The sequence below is a fragment of the Lipotes vexillifer genome, unplaced genomic scaffold (assembly GCF_000442215.2).
Source record: "Lipotes vexillifer unplaced genomic scaffold, Lipotes_vexillifer_v1.1 scaffold946, whole genome shotgun sequence".
In the NCBI taxonomy this organism is placed as follows: domain Eukaryota; kingdom Metazoa; phylum Chordata; class Mammalia; order Artiodactyla; family Lipotidae; genus Lipotes; species Lipotes vexillifer.
The window spans coordinates 696,232-716,846 of record NW_006776646.1 but is presented as its reverse complement, the minus strand read 5'-3'; the positions used below and the strand labels follow the sequence as shown (position 1 = coordinate 716,846).

The following is a 20,615-nucleotide window of genomic DNA, read 5'->3' as shown; positions in this document are numbered from 1 at the left end:
CAAAAAAAAAAAAAAAAAAAAAAAAAAAAAAAAAAACCAAATGCCTAAGTGACCTTTCAACCCAGGATAGCTAAGGGGCACCTATAGATTTTTACTCGGTCAGATAAACTGTATGATAAACTGTAATTGTTTGTTATAAGATCGGAAAATTATATGGTCAGATTACTACTGGTCAGCTGAATCTAGTATGAGCCTTTATTCTGCCTTTGTCTTAGTGCACATGCCCTAGGGTTTACCCTAACAGAGTATTTTAACTTTTGACACACAGGGCACTTCAACAGGCAAAAATGCCTACCTGCTTGCTCTACCTGCTCATATATGCTACTGTTTAGCTTATGTAACTTTTATCTGGTTAACTATCCATTGTTAAGCTATATACTTTTCTGCCAGGTGGTGAGTTGCTAATTTTTTTTATTTCCATTTATGTACTGTTGGGTTTTTTAAAATGGAATTCAAATTTTGCAATTAAAATTGTACTTAAGAAAGTAACACCATGAGTTTTGTTTGGAGTAAAATTATACTTAAGAAAGTAACACAATGGGTTTTGTTTGGACCATCTGTGACCAGTCACATGAAGTCCACAAGTTTAGGTATTGAATCTCTGGAGCAGTGTCAAGGATCATGGTATCAAAGAAGTCACATAATTGGGGACTGATACCCTTTAATAACCTTTGATTATAAAAAAGAAGAAGAAAGGGAAAAAATACATCTAGCTTTTCCTTGTCTTTATGTTTCAGACTTATGCCCTAAAATAATACTAGTTGCAATATTTAATAAGGTCAATGTCAGGATACTCAAAAACTTAGTATTTAGAATTGACTTAAATTCTACATTATCTATATCTATAGTCTGCTTAAGATAACAGTCAAGTATCTTAGCATTTGAGTTTATATTGATTGGTTTCAGGCTAGTATATGTACCTGTTATTTGGTCATTGATAAATGGGCATTTTATTTTCATTTAGTATTTGAACAGAGTAAGATGTCTTCTATTTCTGGGGTGGTGTTATGTGGGGAGTAAATACATTTAAAATAGTGATAAGAGGCTAAAATTATATGCATCCAGACTTTGAGTGTTTTGGTTTTAATATTTAGGTATTGAAATAGAAGAGTTACAAAATGAAGAAGAAGAACTAAGTCCACCTCTTATGGAGTACAATATAAATGTGAAATCAATCCCTGAAATACAGTTAGCAGAAATGAATAAAGATGGGGCATCGATACCTAGTGAATCTTCAACAGAATCTATTAAAGATCTCCAGGAAGTATAACTGCTCATTAATATTTGAATTAGAAGAACTTAAGGCTTTTAGCTTGTTGCATGTGCTATTCTTAAAGCCTCCCAGACAATCTTAGTTTATATTTATCAAAGTGTTTACACAGAGCTTGAATTGGAATGGTTCTTTTCCCAATACTTTCTTCCATAATCTTTCCTGCCTTAGCCATATATTTTGGCAGCATTTATTGAACACTTATTATGTGCCTGGCACATGCTTCTTCATCCTGAGTGGTAGAATGGATGTGGGAGGTTAACAGAAAGTAGAAGAAAGCATAGCGGGGAATAGAAGGAGAGAGAAAGGAAGAGAAAACAGGGATATTTCAATGCTATTTACACAGAGGTAGAATTAAAATCATCCAGGATGTATTTCTTTACAGATAAGTGGTAACAGATATTATGTAGTCACTAAATTCTTCCTAGGCTTAATTTTTCATCTAATGGACGTGAATATGTTGATTTTTTTAAGGTGCCTTCCTCCTCTGTTAGTCATGCATGCACGTGTGCAAGTGAGGACCTCTGAGCTCTTTTCAGTAGCCTACTTATTGATATTATATGTTGTTCCTTTATACATCAGTGATTTCTCAAGCAGAAAACTGAGATTAAAATTAAGATGAAAATAATTTTCCATAGAATCTAGAAGGAAAGCATGATCTATATTAGAAGATAAAAGATCCCAGTGGTTAGAGGAAATACATTTTGTAAAATAATCCATTGTGCAGTTTGAATTGCATATTAAGTAAATGATTTATTTCTTATCTATCAGGTTAAGAGTAAACCAAAGAAAAAGAAAAAGACCAAGAATAAAAAGGTAAGAGGCTATATTAGTGTTATAATAGAGGAATGTCTGACTATGAACACTTAGGTTTAATACATGGTTTTACTATTAGTTAGAACTTAAAATTAGTCCAAGTAGACATGTAGCACAAATGACTTATAAATGTTCATAGCTTATTGAATATATGATTATAGAGAAGTCTGTGTATGTTAGATTCTGAAAATGATTTAAACTTATAGTATGCCCTGCTTTACTTCCCTAAATTATAATATATACATTTAAATATATAAGTAAAGAAACTGAATTAGTCACTTGGAAATTTCACTAATTTCTGTGTACGACTCTCATTTTAAAAAATGCCTACTCTTTTTTTTTTTTACATCTTTATTGGAGTATAATTACTTTACAATGGTGTGTTAGTTTCTGCTTTATGACAAAGTGAATCAGTTATACATATACATATGTTCCCATATCTCTTCCCTCTTGCATCTCCCTCCCTCCCACCCTTCCTATTCCAGCCCTCTAGGTGGTCACAAAGCACCAAGCTGATCTCCCTGTGCTATGCGGCTGCTTCCCACTAGCTATCTATTTTACGTTTGGTAGTGTATATATGTCCATGCCACTCTCTCACTTTGTCACAGCTTACCCTTCCCCCTCCCTGTATCCTCAAGTCCATTCTCTAGTAGGTCTGTGTTTTTATGTAGGTTCTTTATGTATATTCTTCATGACATTTTTTTCCCCTTAAATTCCATATATATGTGTTAGCATACGGTATTTGTCTTTGTCTTTCTGACTTACTTCACTCTGTATGACAGACTGTAGGTCCATCCACCTCATTACAAATAGCTCAATTTCGTTTCTTTTTATGGCTGAGTAATATTCCATTGTACATATGTGCCACATCTTCTTTATCCATTCATACGATGATGGACACTTAGGTTGCCTACTCTGTTTTAAACACAGCTTCTTTTCATATTTTTACAGATAAGTTCAGAAGCATTTTTCAAAACCTAAGAAATCTTGATTTTCTCCTTTGTGTCTAAGACTCTTCCAACAATGCAGTAATGTACAAAAATGATACAAATCCAAGAAGCTTCTTTATGCCTCTTCCTGTTATTTGAGAGTTGTAAAATGAACAAGTTATGATCTGTAGTGCAGTTTTAGCAAGAAGTCTCTTAATAGCTTGAAAAATTACGAGAGAAAGTCAAGAGTATTTTTTTATTGGCTTAATTCTTTAAAGTTAAGACTTGATTATTTTAGAGCAGTTTTTCTGGTTTAGAGCAAAATTATGGGGAAGATACAGAGATTTCCCATATACCTCCTGCCCCCACACATGCACAGCCTCTTCAATCAACATTCCCCAGCAGAGTGGTACATTTGTTACAATTGAGGGACCTAAATTGATATATCATAATTATCCAAAGTCCATACTTTACATTTTGGTTCACGCTTGTTGTTGTACATTCCTATGGATTTGGACTCAAGATAATTTTTTTATTAAGCATATAGCTAACCGCTATGCTATGTAAACTTTACTGTGAAAAATATGTTATTTTCTGGCTTGAAACATATATTTAAAGTCTAGATTATATTATAAACTGAGTGAGAATATTTTCCCAACTACAATCTGATAAGTTCATGTTATTAGTCATTTGGAAGTATACACAAACTTTAGTCATAAATGAAATTTTACACAAATGAAAGTAAATTTACAGAATACTTACTGAGGTACAGAACAAAATAAAGATTATTTTATACTCTGATCAGTAAAATGTCAATATAATTTTCATATTTATCAAAAGTTATTTTGAAAATTAATTTTTTAAATAAATTTTGTTTTTAAAAGACATGAGTACGAATATTTTTTCTTACTTTTAGACCATTCATATATAATAAAAGACAACCTGATGCATTAGTTTAGCTGCTATTTTTTATTTTTGCCAAAGCATTAGTAAGTCCCAGGTCTAATACTGCATAAGGCTAACCAAGTAAATCTACAGCTATTAGACCACAAATCTAAGCTCCAAGGGTTACAGTGTGTCTCTTCCTTACTTCCAAAAGATTAAAATATGGTAATACTTGGATTCTCAATTTTAGCTAAATGGAAAGCCCCACTTCTATGTCAAATTGAAATTAAACAGGGAATAAACATAAGCAGAAATAATGTAAATGCTACTTAAAATTTATACACTAGTAATATTAAAAATTTATTAAAGTCAGCAACTATCTAGGATTTTTTTTGTTTTCTTTAAACATCCTAAGTTCACTTCCAATTTATTTTATTAAAAAAATGGAGATAGTTTGAAAACAAACTAATTTTATCAAGATAAAATTTCAGCATCAGAAGAGAGATCTTGTATCTTGTATCTTTTATCGACATTTGAAGTATAAACCTAAAAAATGCTTAAAATTTTTCATATGACTATTTCATATACAATAGTCCTCCTAGTCATATACTCAATTACTGTTATAGAAGGAAATAATTGTCCAGTATAATGTAAGCAACCAATTATAAAAAGCTGAGTCAATCAAATTCTCTTATCAACAGTTCTCCTCACGAAAACTTCTAGCATATAGAAGTTTGTGTTATACAGAGTGACTATAAAGTCTTTATGTGTGAAATTATGTCCTCTCTTAATTATTTGATTTTCAGCATGTCTACCTAATAATAGTTGAGGTCCTAAAAACACCTATCAGGGATACTCTGGATGAAGATGACAAAAAAGTAAAATTTGTGTAGCAAATAGAGGGGACAATAAGATAACTTCTGCCTCTTCTAACTAGTATGTATAGAGGTGTAAATAACTCTTTTGAGAGTTCATTAGTTCTTTCTTCCCAATTCCATTCCCTACTCAGAGGGACTGAGGGTTAGGAATAGAAAAGGAAGGTAAAGCAGATAGCAGAAGTATAGAATGCTTTGTGATTGAAGCCTTGGGGAAAAAAGAAATATGGCAGGAAATAAATCAGGCTCTTCAAAGTGGATATCACCTCTAAAGGGAAGTTGCTGAGATACATGTAAGACAGGCATGAAGTTGTCCTGGAAAGAGCTTAAAAGGAGTTTTAGAAATACAGGTATCTCCCGCTTTTCGAAATTCACTTTACGCCGCTACGTTTTTTATGAAAGACCTGCATTAGTATCTGTTTGTGCTAACCAAAAGAAATCTGAAGAGGAGTTTTGCTTATACAAAAAATAGGTACAGACTAACCTCATTTATTGCACTTTGCTTTATTGCACTTTGCAGATACTGTATTTTTTACAAATTGAAGGTTTGTGGCAACCCTGCATCAAGCAAGTCTATTGGCATCATTTTCCCAACAACATTTGCTCACTTTGTGTTTCTGTGTCGCATTTTGGTAATTCTCACATTTCAAACTTTTTCATTGTTATTATTTTTTTATGGTGATCTGTGATCAGTGATCTTTTTTTTTTAGGTATAGTTGATTTACAGTATTATATTAGTTTTGAGTATACAACATAGTGATTCAAAATTTTTATTGATTATACTCCATTCAAAGTTATTATAAAATATTGGCTATATTACCTGTGCTGTACAATATATCCTTTTAGTTTATTTATTTTATACACAGTAGTTTGTACATCTTAATCCTCTACCCCTATAATGTCCCTCCCCACTTCCCTCTCCCCATTGGTAACCACTAGTTTGTCCTCTATATCTTTGAGTCTGTTTCTGTTTTGTTATATTTATTCATTTTATTTTTTAGATTCCAAATATAAGTCATACCATATAGCATTTGTCTTTCTCTGTCTGACTTATTTCACTAATCATAATACTCTCTAGGTCCATCCATGTTGTTGAAAATGGTAAAATTTCATTCTTTTTTATGACTGAGTAGTATTCCATTGTGTATATATACCATATTTTCTTTACCCATTCATCTGTTGATGGACGCTTAGGTTGCTTCCATATCTTGGCTAGCATAAATAATGCTTATGAACATTGTGGTGCATGTATCTTTTCAAATTAGTGTTTTTATTTTCTTTGGCTGTACACTCAGGAGTGGAATTGCTGGATCATGTGGTAGTTGTATTTTTGGTTTCTTGAGGAACCTCTGTACTGTTTTCCATAGTGGCTGCACCAATTTCCATTCCTACCAAAGGTGTACAGTGTTCCTTTTCTCCACATCCTCGCTGACATTTGTTATTTGTGGTCTTTTTGATTATAGCCATTTTGACACATGGGAGGTGATATCTCATTGTGTTTTTTTGTTTTGGTTTGGTTTTTTGTGGTATGCGGGCCTCTCACTGTTGTGGCCTCTCCCGTTGCGGAGCACAGGCTCCGGACACGCAGGCTCATCAGCCATGGCTCACGGGCCCAGCTGTTCTGCGGCATGTGGGATCTTCCCGAACCGGGGCACAAACCCGTGTCCCCTGCATCGGCAGGCGGACTCTCAACCACTGCGCCACCAGGGAAGCCCCTCATGGTGGTTTTGATTTGCATTTCTCTGATGATTTGCAATGTTGAGCATCTTTTCATGTGCCTGTTGGCCATCTGTATGGCTTCTGAAGAAGAATGTCTATTCAGGTCTTTTTTTTTAATATTGAGTTGTATGAGCTGTCTGTTTTGGATATTAAACCGGTTTTGGTCATATCATTTGCATATATTTTCTCCCATTCAGTAGGTTATCTTTTCATTTTGTTGATGGTTTCCTTTACTGTGCAAAAGCTTTTAAATTTAATTAGGTCCCATTTGTTAATTTTTGCTTTTCTTCCCTTTGCCTTAGGAGACAGATCCAAAAAATATATTGCTACAATTTTTGTCAAAGAGTGCTCTGCCTGTGTGTTTTTCTAGGGGTTTTATAGTTTATGGTCCTAAATTTAAGTCTTTAATCCATTTTGAGTTTATTTTTGTATATGGCGTGAGAAAATGTTCTAATTTCAGTCTTTTACATGTAGCTGTTCAGCTGTTCCAGCGCTACTTATTGAAGAGAATGTCTTTTCCCCATTGCATATTCTTGCCTCCTTTGTCATAGATTACTTGACCATAAGTGTGTGGGTTTATTCCTGGGTGGCTCTCTATTCTATTCCTTTGATCCATGTGTCTGTTTCTCTGCCAGTACCATACTGTTTTGATTACTGTAGCTTTGTAGTAGAGTCTGAAGTCAGGGAGCATGATACCTCCAGCAATGTTTTTCTTTCTCAGGATTGCTTTGGCTATTCAGGGTCTTTGAATTTTCATACAAATTTTAGAATTATTTGTTTTAGTTCTGTGAAAAATGCCATTGATATTTTGATAGGGATTGCATTGAATCTGTGAATTGCTTTGGGTAGTATGGTCATTTTAACAATATTGATTCTTCCAATCTGTGAACATGGTATATCTACCCATCACTTTGTGTTATCTTCAGTTTCTTTCATCAGTATCTTTAGTTTTCCAAGTACAGGCCTTTTACCTCCATGTATTTATTCCTAGGTATTTCATTCTTTTTGATGCAATGGTAAATGGGATTGTTTTCTCAATTTCTCTCTCTCATATTTCTTTGTTAGTGCAGAGAAATGCAACAGATTTCTGTATATTAATTTTGTATCCTTTGCCTTTACTGAATTCATTGATGAGCTCTAGTAGTTTTCTAGTGGTGTTTTTAGAGTTTTCTATGTATAATATCATGTCATCTGCAAACAGTAACAGTTTTACTACCTCCCTTCCAATTTGGATTATTTTTCTTTCTTTTTCTTGTCTGTGGCTAGGACTTTCAAAATTGTGTTGAATAGAACTAGCAAGAGTGGGCATCATTGTCTTGTTCCTGATGCTTTCAGCTTTTCACCATTGAGTATGATGTTAGCTGTGGGCTATCATATATGGCCTTTATTTTGTTGAGGTATATTCCCTCTGTACCTACTTTGTGGAGAAATTTTATCATAAATGGGTGTTGAGTTTTGTCAAAAGCTTTCTCTACATCTATTGGGATGATCATATGATTTTTATTCTTCAGTTTATTAATGTGGTATATCACATTGATTGATTTGTGGATAGTGAACCATCTTTGCATCCCTGGGATAAATCCCACTTGAAGTGATCAGTGATCTTTGGTATTACTATTGTAATTTTTATATTTTGGGTTGCCACAAACCATGCCCATACAAGATGGCCACCTTAAAAGATAAATGTGTGTATTCTGACTGCTCCACCAACCAGCTGTTCCCTCATCTCTCTCCCTCTCCTTGGGTTTTCTTATTCCCTGAGATGCAACAAAATTGAAAAAGGCCAATTAATAACCCTACAGAGGCCTCTAAGTGTTCAAATGAAGGAAAGAGTTGCAAGTCTCTCACTTTGAATCAAAAGCTAGAAATGATTAACCTTAGAGAGGAAGTTATGTTGAAAGCTGGGATAGGCCAAAAGCTAGGCCTGTTGTGCCAAACAGTTAGCCAAGTTGTGAATGCAAAGGAAAAGTTCTTGAAGTAAATTAAAGAGCTACTCCAGTGAACACAGGAATGGTAAGGAAGTGAAACCGCCTTATTGCTGATAAGGAGAAAATTTCAGTATTCTGGATAGAAGATTAAACCAGCCACAGCATTGCCTTCAACCAAAGCCTAATCTAGAACAAGGCCGTAACTCTCTTCAATTCTGTAAAGGCTGAGAGAGGTGAGGAAGCTGCAGAAGAAATGTTTGAAGCCAGCAGAGGTTGGTTCATGAGGTTTAAGGAAAGAAGCAATCTCCATAACTTCAGAGTACAAGGCAAAGCAACAAGCACTGATGCAGAAGCTGCAGCAAGTTATCCAGAAGATCTAGCTAAGATAATTAAGGAAGGTGACTATACTAAACAACAGATTTTTCAGTGTAGACAAAACAGCCTTCTATTGGAAGAAGATGCCATCTAGGGCTTTCATAGATGAAGAGGAGAAGTAATACCTGGCCTCAACACTCCAACACACAGGCTGACTCTCTTGTTAGGGAATAATGCAGCTAGTGATTTTAAGTTGAAGCCGGTGCTCATTTGTCATTCTGAAAATCCTAGGGTCCATAAGAATTATGCTAAATCAACTCTGTCTGTACTCCTGAAATGGAACAACAATGCCTGGATGACAACACATCTGTTTACAACATGATTTACTAAATATATTAAGCCTACTGTTGAGACCTACTGCTCAGAAAGAAAGATTTCTGGATGTCGGTTCAAGATGGCGGACCACAAGCACGTGTGCTCACTCCCTCTTTCGAGAGCACAAGAATCACAACTAACTGCTGAACAGTCATTGACAGGAAGAAATAGAACTCACCAAAAAAGATACCCCACATCCAAAGACAAAGGAGAAGCTGCAATGAGACAGTAGGAAGGGTGCAATCACAATAAAATCAAATCACATAACCGCTGGGTAGGTGACTCACAAACTGGAGAACAATTATACCACAGAAGTCCACCCACTGGAGTGAAGGGTCCGAGCGCCACATCAGGCTTCCCAACCTGGGGGTCCAGCAATGGGAAGAGGAATTTGCAGAGAATCAGACTTTGAAGGCTAGCGGGATTTGACTGCAAGATTTTGACAGGACTAGGGGAAACAGACACTCCACTCTTGGAGGGCACACACAAAGTAGTGTACGCATAAGGACCCAGGGGGCAGGAGCAGTGACCCCATAGGAGGCTGAACCAGACCTACCTGCTACTGTTGGAGGGACTCCTGCAGAGGCGGGGGATGGCTGTGGCTCACCACGGAGACAAGAACACTGGCAGCAGAAGTTCTGGAAAGTACTACTTGGCATGAGCCCACCATTAGCCCCACCAAAGAGCCTGTAGCCTCCAGTGCTGCGTTGCCTCAGGCCAAACAACCAACAGGGAGGGAATTCAGCCCCACCCAGCAGCAGACAGGCAGATTAAAGTTTTACTGAGCTCAGCCCACCACAGCCACACCCAGCTCTACCCACCACCAGTCCCTCCCATCAGGAAGCTTGCACAAGCCTCTTAGATAGCCGCATCCACCAGAGGGCAGATAGCAGAAGCAAGAAGAACTACAATCCTGCATCCTGTGGAACAAAAACCACATTGACAGAAACACAGACAAAATGAAAAGGCAGAGGGCTATGTACCAGATGAAGGAACAAGATAAAACCCCAGAAAAACAATTAAATGAAATGGAGATAGGCAACCTTCCAGAAAAAGAATTCACAATAATGATAGTGAAGATGATCGAGGAACTCGGAAAAAGAATGGAGGCAAAGATTGAGAAGATGCAAGAAATGTTTAACAAAGACCTACAAGAATTAACAAAAATATACCTAGAAGAATTAAAGAACAAACAGACATGAACAATATAATAACTGAAATAAAAAAATACACTAGAATGAATCAGTAGCAGAATAACAGAGGCAGAAGAACAGATAAGTGACCTAGAAGACAGAATGGAGGAATTCACTGGCACAGAAGAGAATAAAGAAAAATGAATGAAAAGAAATGAAGACATCCTAAGAGACCTCTGGGACAGCATTAAACCCATCAACATTTGCATTATAGGGGTCCCAGAAGAGAAGAGAGAGAGAAAGGACCTGAGAAAATATTTGAAGAGATTACAGTCAAAAACTTCCCTAACATGGGAAACAAAATAGCCACGCAAGTCCAGGAAACGCAGAGTCCCAGGCAGGATAAACCCAAGGAGAAACATGACGAGACACATAGTAATCAGACTGACAAAAATTAAAGACAAAGAAAAATTATTAAAGGCAACAAGGGAAACATGACAAATAACATACAAGGGAACTCCCGTAAGGTTAACAGCTGATTTCTCAGCAGAAACTACAAGCCAGAAGGGAGTGGCACGATATATTTAAAGTGATGAAAGGGAAGAAGCTGCAACCAAGATTACTCTGTTCAGCCGGGATCTCATTTAGATTTGACAGAGAAATCAACAGCTTCACAGACAAGCAAAAGCTAAGAGAATTCAGCACCACCAAACCAGCTCTACAACAAATGCTAAAGGAACTTCTCTAAGTGGGCGACACAAGAGAAGAAAAAGACCTACAAAAACAAACCCAAAACAATTAGGAAACTGGTAATAGGAACATACATATAGATAATTACCTCAAGCGTGAATGGATTAAATGCTCCAACCAAAAGACATAGGCTCACTGAATGGATACAAAAACAAGACCCATATATGTGCTGTCTACAAGAGACCCACTTCAGACCTAGGACACATACAGACTGAAGGTGAGGGGATGGAAAAAGATATTCCATGCAAATGGAAATCAAAAGAAAGCTGGAGTAGCAATACTCGAATCAGATAAAATAGACTTTAAAGTCATGTTGTAAGAGACAAAGAAGGAAGGACACTACGTAATGATCAAGGGATCAATCCAAGAAGAATATATAATAATTATATATGCACCCAACATTGGAGCACCTCAATACATAAGGCAAATACTAACAGCTATAAAAGGGGAAATCGACAGTAACACAATAATAGTGGGGGACTTTAACACCTCACACCAATGGACAGATCATCCAGACAGAAAAATAACAAGGAAACACAAGCTTTAAATGATACAATAGACCAGATAGATTTAATTGATATTTATAGGACATTCCATCCAAAGACAGCAGATTACGCTTTCTTCACAAGTGCACATGAACATACTCCAGGATAGATCACACTTCGGGTAACAAATCAAGCCTTGGTAAATTTAAGAAAATTGAAATCATATCAAAGCATCTTTTCTGACCACAACACTATGAGATTAGAAATAAATTACAGGGAGAAAAATGTAGAAAAGCACAAGCACATGGAGGCTAAACAATCCATTAATAAATATCCAAGAGATCACTGAAGAAATCAAGGAGGAAATTAAAAAATACCTAGAAACAAATGACAATGAAAACACGATGGCCCAAAACCTCTGGGATAAAGCAAAAACACTTCTAAGAGGGAAGTTTATAGCAATACAGTCCTACCTCAAGAAACAAGAAAAATCTTAAGTAAACAACTTAACCTTACACCTAAAGCAATTAGATAAAAAAGAACCAAAAAATCCCAAAGTTAGCAGAAGGAAAGAAACCATAAAGATCATATCAAAAATAAATGAAAAAGAAATGATGGAAATGATAGCAAAGATCAGTAAAACTAAAAGCTGCTTCTTTGAGAAGATAAACACAATTGATAAACCATTAGCTAGACTCATCAAGAAAAAAAGGAAGACTTAAATAAACAGAATTAGGGCTTCCCTGGTGGCGCAGTGGTTGAGAGTCTGCCTGCCAATGTAGGGGGTGCGGGTTCGTGCCCTGGTCCGGGAAGATCCCACGTGCCGCAGAGCGGCTGGACCTGGGAGCCATGGCCGCTGAGCCTGCGCGTCTGGAGCCTGTGCTCTGCAACGGGAGAGGCCACAACAGTGAGAGGCCCGCATACCGAAAAAAAATAAAATAAAAATAAAATAAAAAATAAACAGAATTAGAAATGAAAAAGGAGAAGTAACAATGGACACTGCAGAAATACAAAGCATCATGAGAGAATACTACAAGCAACTATATGCCAACAAAATGGACAGCCTGGAAGAAATGGACAAATTCTTAGAAAAGCACAACCTTCCAAGACTGAACCAGGAAGAAATACAAAATATAAACAGACCAATCACAAGCACTGAAATTGAAACTGTGATTAAAAATCTTCCAACAAACAAAAGCCCAGGACCAGATGGCTTCACAGGCCACTTCTATCAAACATTTAGAGAAGAGCTAACACCTATCCTTCTCGAACTCTTCCAAAATATAGTAGAGGGAGGAACACTCCCAAACTCATTCTATGAGGCCACCATCACCCTGATACCAAACCAGTTAAAGATGTCACAAAGAAAGAAAACTACAGGCCAATATCACTGATGAACATAGACACAAAAATCCTCAACAAAATACTAGCAGAGTCCAGCAGCTCATTAAAAGTTTCATACACCATAATCAAGTGGGGTTTATCCCAGGAAAGCAAGGATTCTCAATATTCGCAAATCAATCAATGTGATACACCATATTAACAAATTGAAGGATAAAAACCATATGATCATCTCAAGAGATGTAGAAAAAGCTTTTGACAAAATTTAACATCCATTTATGATAAAAACCCTGCAAAAAGTAGGCATAGAGGGAACTTACCTCAACATAATAAAGGCCATATATGATAAACCCACAGCCAACATCACAGCCAACCCATAGCCACAGTTCTCCATGGTGAAAAACTGAAACCATTTCCACTAAAATCAGTAACAAGACAAGGTTGCCACTCTCACCAGTATTATTCAACATAGTTTTGGAAATTTTAGCCACAGCAATCGGAGATAAAAAATAAAAAAATAAAAGGAATCCAAATCGGAAAAGAAGAAGTAAAGTTGTCACTATTTGCAGATGACATGATACTATACATACAGAATCCTAAAGATGTCACCAGAAAACTATTAATCAATGAATTTGGTAAAGTAACAGGATACAAAATTAATGCACAGAAATCTTTTGTACTCCTATATGCTAATGATGAAAAATCTGAAAGAGAAATTAAGGAAACACTCCCGTTTACCACTGCAACAAAAAGAATAAAATACCTAGGAATAAACCTACCTAAGGAGACAAAAGAACTGTATGCAGAAAACTATAAGACACTGATGAAAGAAATTAAAGATGATACCAACAGATGGAGATATACACCATGTTCTTGGATTAGAAGAATCAACATTGTGAAAATGACTATACTACCCAAAGCAATCTACAGATTCAGTGCACTCCCTATCAATCTCCCAGTGGCATTTTTCACAGAACTAGAACAAAAAAATCTTAAAATTTGTATGGAAACACAAAACACCCCAAATAGCCAAAGCAATCTTGAGAAAGAAAAACGGAGCTGGAGGAATCAGGCTCCCTGACTTCAGACTATACTACAAAGCTACAGTAATCAAGACAGTATGGTACTGACACAAAAACAGAAATATAGATCAATGGAACAGGATAGAAAGCCCAGAGATAAACCCACACACATATGGTCACCTTATCTTTGATAAAAGAGGCAAGAATATACAATGGAGAAAAGACAGCCTCTTCAATAAGTGGTGCTGGGAAAACTGGACAGCTACATGTAAAAGAATGAAATTAGAACACTCCCTAACACCATACACAAAAATAAACTCAAAATGGATTAAAGACCTAAATGTAAGGCCAGACACTATAAAACTCTTAGAGGAAAACATAGGCAGAACACTCTGATGTAAATCACAGCACGATCCTTTTTGACCCACCTCCTAGAGAAATGGAAATAAAAATAAACAAGTGGGACCTAATAAAACTTAGCTTTTGCACAGCAATGGAAACCATAAACAGGATAACCCTCAGAATGGGAGAAAATATTTGCCAATGAATCAAGAGACAAAGGATTAATCTCTGAAATATATAAACAGCTCATGTAGCTCAATATTAAAAAAAAAAAATCCAAAAATGGTCAGAGGACCTAAATAGACATTTCTCCAAAGAAGACCTACAGATGGTCAAGAAGCACATGAAAAGCTGCTCAGCATCAATAGTTATTAGAGAAATGAAAATCAAAACTACAATGAGGTATCACCTCACACCAGTTAGAATGAGCATCATCAGAAAATCTACAAACAACAAATGCTGGAGAGTGTGTGGAGGAAAGGGAACCCTCTTGCACTGTTGGTGGGAATGTGAATTGATGCAGCCACTATGGAGAACAGTATGGAGGTTCCTTAAAAAAGTAAAAATGGAATTACCATAGAACCCAGCAATCCCACTACTGGGCATATACCCTGAGAAAACCATAATTCAGAAAGACACATGCAACCCAGTGTTCATTGCAGCACTATTTACAATAGCCAGGACATGGAAGCAACCTGAATGTCCATTGACAGACGAATGGATAAAGAAGATGTGGTACATATATACAATGGAATATTACTCAGCCATAAAAAGGAACAAAGTTGGGTCATTTGTAGAGATGTGGATGGGCCTAGAGAGTGTCATACAGAGTGAAGTAAGTCAGAAAGAGAAAAACAAATATTGTATATTAGGGCATATATGTGGAATCTAGAAAGGTGGTGCAGATGAACCGGTTTGCAAGGCAGAAATAGAGACACAAATATAGAGAACAAACATATGGACACCTGAAGGGGGAAAGTGGGCAGTGGGTGGTGGTGAGATGAATTGGGAGATTGGGATTGACATATATACACTAATACATATAAAATAGATAACTAATAAGAACCTACTGTATAAAAAATAAATAAATTCAAAAAGTAAAGTAAAAAAAAAAAAGACAAAGATTTCTTTCAAAATATTACTGCTCATTGAAAATGTACCTGGTCACCGAGGAACTCTGATGGAAATGTACAGTTAGATTAATGCTGTTTTCATGCCTGCTAACACAGCATCCATTCTGCCGCCTGTGGATGAAGGAGTCACTTGGACTTTCTAGTCTTATTATTTAAGAAATACATTTTGTGAGGCTGCAGTTACCATAGATAGTGAGTCCACTGATGGATTTGGGCAAAGTCAATTGAAAACATTCTGGAAAGGATTCACCTTTCTAGATGCCATTAAAAATATTCATAATTCATGGGAAGAGGTCAAAATATCAACATTAACAGGAGTTTGGAAGAAGTTGATTCCAGCCCTAATGGATGAAACTGAAGGATTTAAGATTTCAGTAGAGGAAGTAATTGCAGATGTGGTGAAAATAGCAAGAGAACTGGAAATAGAAGTGGAGCTGCAATCTCATGATAAAACGTTAATGGATAAGGACCTGCTTCTTATAGATGAACAAAGAAAGTAGTTTCTTGAGATGGAATCTACTCCTGGTGACAGTGCTGTAACAACTGTTGAAATGACAGCAAAGGATTAAAATATGACAGAAACTTAGTTGGTAAAACAGGGGCAGGGTTTGAGAGAATTGACTCCAATTTTGAAAGAAGTTCTACTGTGGGTAAAATGCTGTCAAACAGAGAAATCATTCATAAAAGGAAGAGGCAATTAATGTGACAAACTTTACTGTTGTCATATTTTAAGAAATTGCCACAGCCATTGCAGCTTTCAGCAACCATCACCCTCATTAGTCAGCAGCCATCAACATCAAGGCAAGACCATCTACCAAAGAAAAGACTACAGTTTGCTGAAGGCTTAGATGATGGTTAGCATTTTTTAGCAATAAAGTATTTTTAAATTAAGGTGTACACATTTTTTAAGACATAAGGCTATGTTGCACACTTAATAGCCTGCAGTATAGTATAAACATATATGAACTGGGAAACCAAAAAATTCATGTGACTTGCTTTATTGCAATATTCACCTTATTGGGGTTTTCTGGAACCGAACCTTCATTACCTCTAAGGTATGCCTGTAATTGCTTCTTCACTTTATGCCATTTCAGTTTATGAAAGGTTCCAAAGGAATGCTCTACTTTGGGATAGCAGGGGAACCTATACTTAATTATACTAGATATGTTCATTATGAACAATCAAAGGTCTTTTCAACTTAGTTATTCAAGTACACTAGAACCAAGGCAGGAGTTGATAATTCTAAATTGTAAAATCAAATTGGCACTGGACATTGAACAGACAATGAAATGCAAAAATCTTCTTAGTATACAGACAATAAAACAAAACAAATTAGTAAGTATATCATGGAATCTGTGGGGAAAGAGGGCTGAAGTTTCTTGTAAACAAGGTGGTAGTAGAAATTAATACTGTAATTTATATGACAGTAATTGATACTCAATAGAAAGGTGATATATAAGAGTAATTAATACTCTTTAGTATGTTAACTGTCATTGATATTACCTTTATTTAATAGGTTGCCTTTATAGTTTTATTTTTAATGAAAATAAAATATAGGGCTGTTTAATATTTCCTCCCAATTCTGATCTCCCTAACACTTTTTCCCTATAAGATTCTTAACATATCAATCTGCTTTCTCTTTACATGTAGATTTTCAAGAACTCTTGTAATTAGTATTGGATTCTGTAAATGAAAATTACATACACAATTGCAATATCTGTCCCAAGATATTGCAATAGATACAAACTCTGCCGCAACACTCACTTCAATATCTGAATCAGTGATTTTCAAGTTGTGTTTCATGACTCAGTGGTAGATTATAAAATCAATTTGGTGCATCACAACTATCATTTTTAAAAAAGAAATAGAATTAGTATGAATAAAAAAAATTTCAGAGTTCATCACGCATTGTCTTAGTTCAGGCTGCTATAGCAAACTACCATAAAATGGGTGGCAAAAACATTTCTCATGGTTCTGGAGGCTGGGAAATTCAAGATCAAGGTGCCAGCAGATTCAGTGTCTGGTGAAGGCTGTCTTCTGAATTTGCAGACAGCTACCTTTTCATTGTATCATCACACATTGGAGAAAGTGATCAAGCATGCACAAGTGAGCAAGCTAGCTCTCTGGTCTCTTCTCATAAGGGTGCTAATCCCATCATGAGGACTCCACATCCTCTAAACCTAATTACCTCCCAATGGCCATACCTCCAGTTACCATCACACTGGGGGTTAGGGTTTCAACCTAAGAATTTTGGAGGCACACAAACATGCAGTCCATAACACACATAATATGAGTAAGGTTTATTTCATGGGACTTATATTTCAGTTTTATGCTTATGTATAAAAATATATATGTAAGTACATTTGAGTTATAATGTAAATTATATTTCTTATTTTGGTTGTCGTCAAAAAGCTTGAGAAATGCTGACCTAAATGCAGTTAGATCACTGTGCTGTGTCAACATAGTTGATACATAATACTAATTCTTGATGTTATTTTTCAGAATAAGGAATCTAAAGAAGAGCAAGTGTAAGTATTAGTTTATTTAATTTTTAAATCTGTCTTAGTACTGTCAAAGTGTGCTTTGCCAGAATGACACAGCCTTGCTTTAGAACGTGTTCTCACTAAGAGAAGAATAGACAGTCTTTTTGTCTTAATAAGTTGTCGGGTTTTTTTAACTGAAAGTGACAAAAAGTTAAATTATCATTTATTTTGGGAGAATAAAATCTCTTGCCATTTTCCTATCAATGTATGGCTACTCAAGAGTCATCCAATGCTAACTGCTTTCTTCAAGGACTAAATTTGGTTCCAGCATAAAATCCTTTAAAATATAGTCTAGATTGTAGTTAGCCAAATATAGACTAAGTTAAACTTAACCTTAAAGGCAGATTATTGTTTGTCCCAGTGACCCCTTTTATAAAAGAGTTTGGTTTGGTTTGGTTTGGTTAATTAACCTGAGATGTTTGTTTGGTTTTTTTTAACCCCAGTTGTTAACGGTGAATTTTGAACCTTTACTGGAAACCTTTTAATGTCTAAAGAACATTGAGAGCTATATTCTACAACCATATGATTAATGACAGTGTAGTAGAGGAAGGAAATGGGGGAGACATTCCATAAAGAGATCATTATACCCACCAGAGTTGTTAACTGAAAATTAGTTACTTTAGAGAACTCTCTATGAGGACATAATTAAGATAACTTTAAAATGGTAACAAGAACATATTTTGGTAACTTTAAAGCCATCGATTTTAGTTGATATTTTCTCATTGATTAATGGACATGATCCACTCGGTAAGTTAATAGTTCATCATCCAAGATGGGTTTTCACTTTCTTTGTCAACAAGTTGAGCCACTAATGCAATAGGTTTTTTTGTTTGTTTGTTTGTTTTTGCGGTATGTGGGCCTATCACTGTTGTGGCCTCTCCCATTGCGGAGCACAGGCTCCAGACACGCAGGCTCAGTGGGCATGGCTCACAGGCCCAGCCGCTCCACGGCATATGGGATCTTCCCAGACCAGGGCACGAACCCGTGTCCCCTGAATCAGCAGGCGGACTCTCAACCACTGCGCCACCAGGGAAGCCTTTTTTTTTTTCTATAGAGCAGCTTATTAATCCATTTTATACATATTAGTGTATACATGTCAATCCCAATCTCCCAATTCATCCCACCACCACCCCTGCCACTTTCCCCACTTGGTGTCCATACATTTGTTCTCTGCATCTGTGTCTCAATTTCTGCCCTGCAAACCGGTTCATCTGTACCATTTTTCTACGTTCCACATATATGTGTTTATACATGATATTTGTTTTTCTAACTTACTTCACTCTGTATGACAGTCTCTAGGTCCATCCGCGTCTCTACAAATGATCCAATTTCGTTCCTTTTTTATGGCTAAGTAATATTACATTGTATATATGTACCATATCTTCTTTATTCATTCATCTGTCAATGGGCATTTAGGTTGTTTCCATATCCTGGCTATTGTAAATAGTGCTGCACTGAACACTGGGGTGCATGTGTCTTTTTGAATTATGGTTTTATCTGGGTGTATGCCTAGTAGTGGGATTGCAGGGTCATATGGTAATTCTATTTCTGGTTTCTTAAGGAACCTCCATATTGTTCTCCATAGTAGCTGTATCAATTTACATTCCCACCAACAGTGCAAGAGGGCTCCCTTTTCCCCACACCCTCTCCAGCATTTGTTGTTTGTAGATTTTCTGATGATGCCCATTCTAACTGGTGTGAGGTGATAACCTCATTGTAGTTTTGATTTGTACTTCTCTAATAATTAGTGATGTTGAGCAGCTTTTCATGTGCTTCCTGGCCATCTGTATGTCTTCTTTGGAGAAATGTCTATTTAGGTCTTCTTCCCATTTTTGGATTGGGTTGTTTGTTTTTTTAATATTGAGCTGCATGAGCTGTTAATATATTTTGGAGATTAATCCTTTGTTGATTTGTTTGCAACTATTTTCTCCCATTCTGAGGGTTGTCTTTTTGTCTGGTTTGTAGTTTCCTTTGCTGTGCAAAATCTTTGAAGTTTCATTAGGTCCCATTGGCTTATTTTTGTTTTTATTTCCATTACTCTAGGAGGTGGATCAAAAAAGATCTTGCTGTGATTTATGTCAAAGAGTGTTCTTCCTACGTTTTCCGCTAAGAGTTTTATAGTGTCCTGTCTTACATTTAGGTCTGTAATCCATTTTGAGTTTATTTTTGTGTATGGTGTTAGGGAGTGTTCTAATTTCATTCTTTTACATGTAGCTGTCCAGTTTTCCCAGCACCACTTATTGAGGAGACTGTCTTTTCTCCATTGTATATCCTTGCCTCCTTTGTCATAGATTAGTTGACCATAGGTTCATGGATTTATCTCTGGGCTTTCTATCCTATTCCATTGATCTATATTTCTGTTTTTGTGCCAGTACTGTATTGTCTTGATTACTGTAGCTTTGTAGTATAGTCTGAAATCAGGGAGTCTGATTCCTCCAGCTCTGATTCTTTCCCTCAAGACTGCTTTGGCTCTTCGGCGTCTTTTGTGTCTCCATACAACTTTTAAGATTTTTTGTTCTAGTTCTATGAAAAATGCCATTGGTAATTTGATAGGGATTGTGTTGAATCTGTAGATTGCTTTGGGTAGTATAGTCATTTTCACAATGTTGATTCTTCCAACCAGTCCAAGAACATGGTACATCTCTCCATCTGTTTGTATCATCTTTAATTTTGTTCATCAGTGTCTTATAGTTTTCTGCATACAGGTCTTTTGTCTCCCTAGGTAGGTTTATTCCTAGGTATTTTATTCTTTTT

General features: G+C 36.2%; 1 protein-coding gene across 1 annotated transcript in view; it reads left to right on the top strand.

The window, feature by feature from the left end:
- Positions 1–20,615, top strand: part of DZIP3 (DAZ interacting zinc finger protein 3) — a 104,188-nt gene that overhangs the window by 49,052 nt on the left and 34,521 nt on the right. The window contains 3 exon segments of the mRNA XM_007450534.1: positions 1,095–1,264; positions 2,042–2,086; positions 17,821–17,846. Of these exon segments, the coding sequence (XP_007450596.1) occupies positions 1,095–1,264; positions 2,042–2,086; positions 17,821–17,846 (241 nt within the window).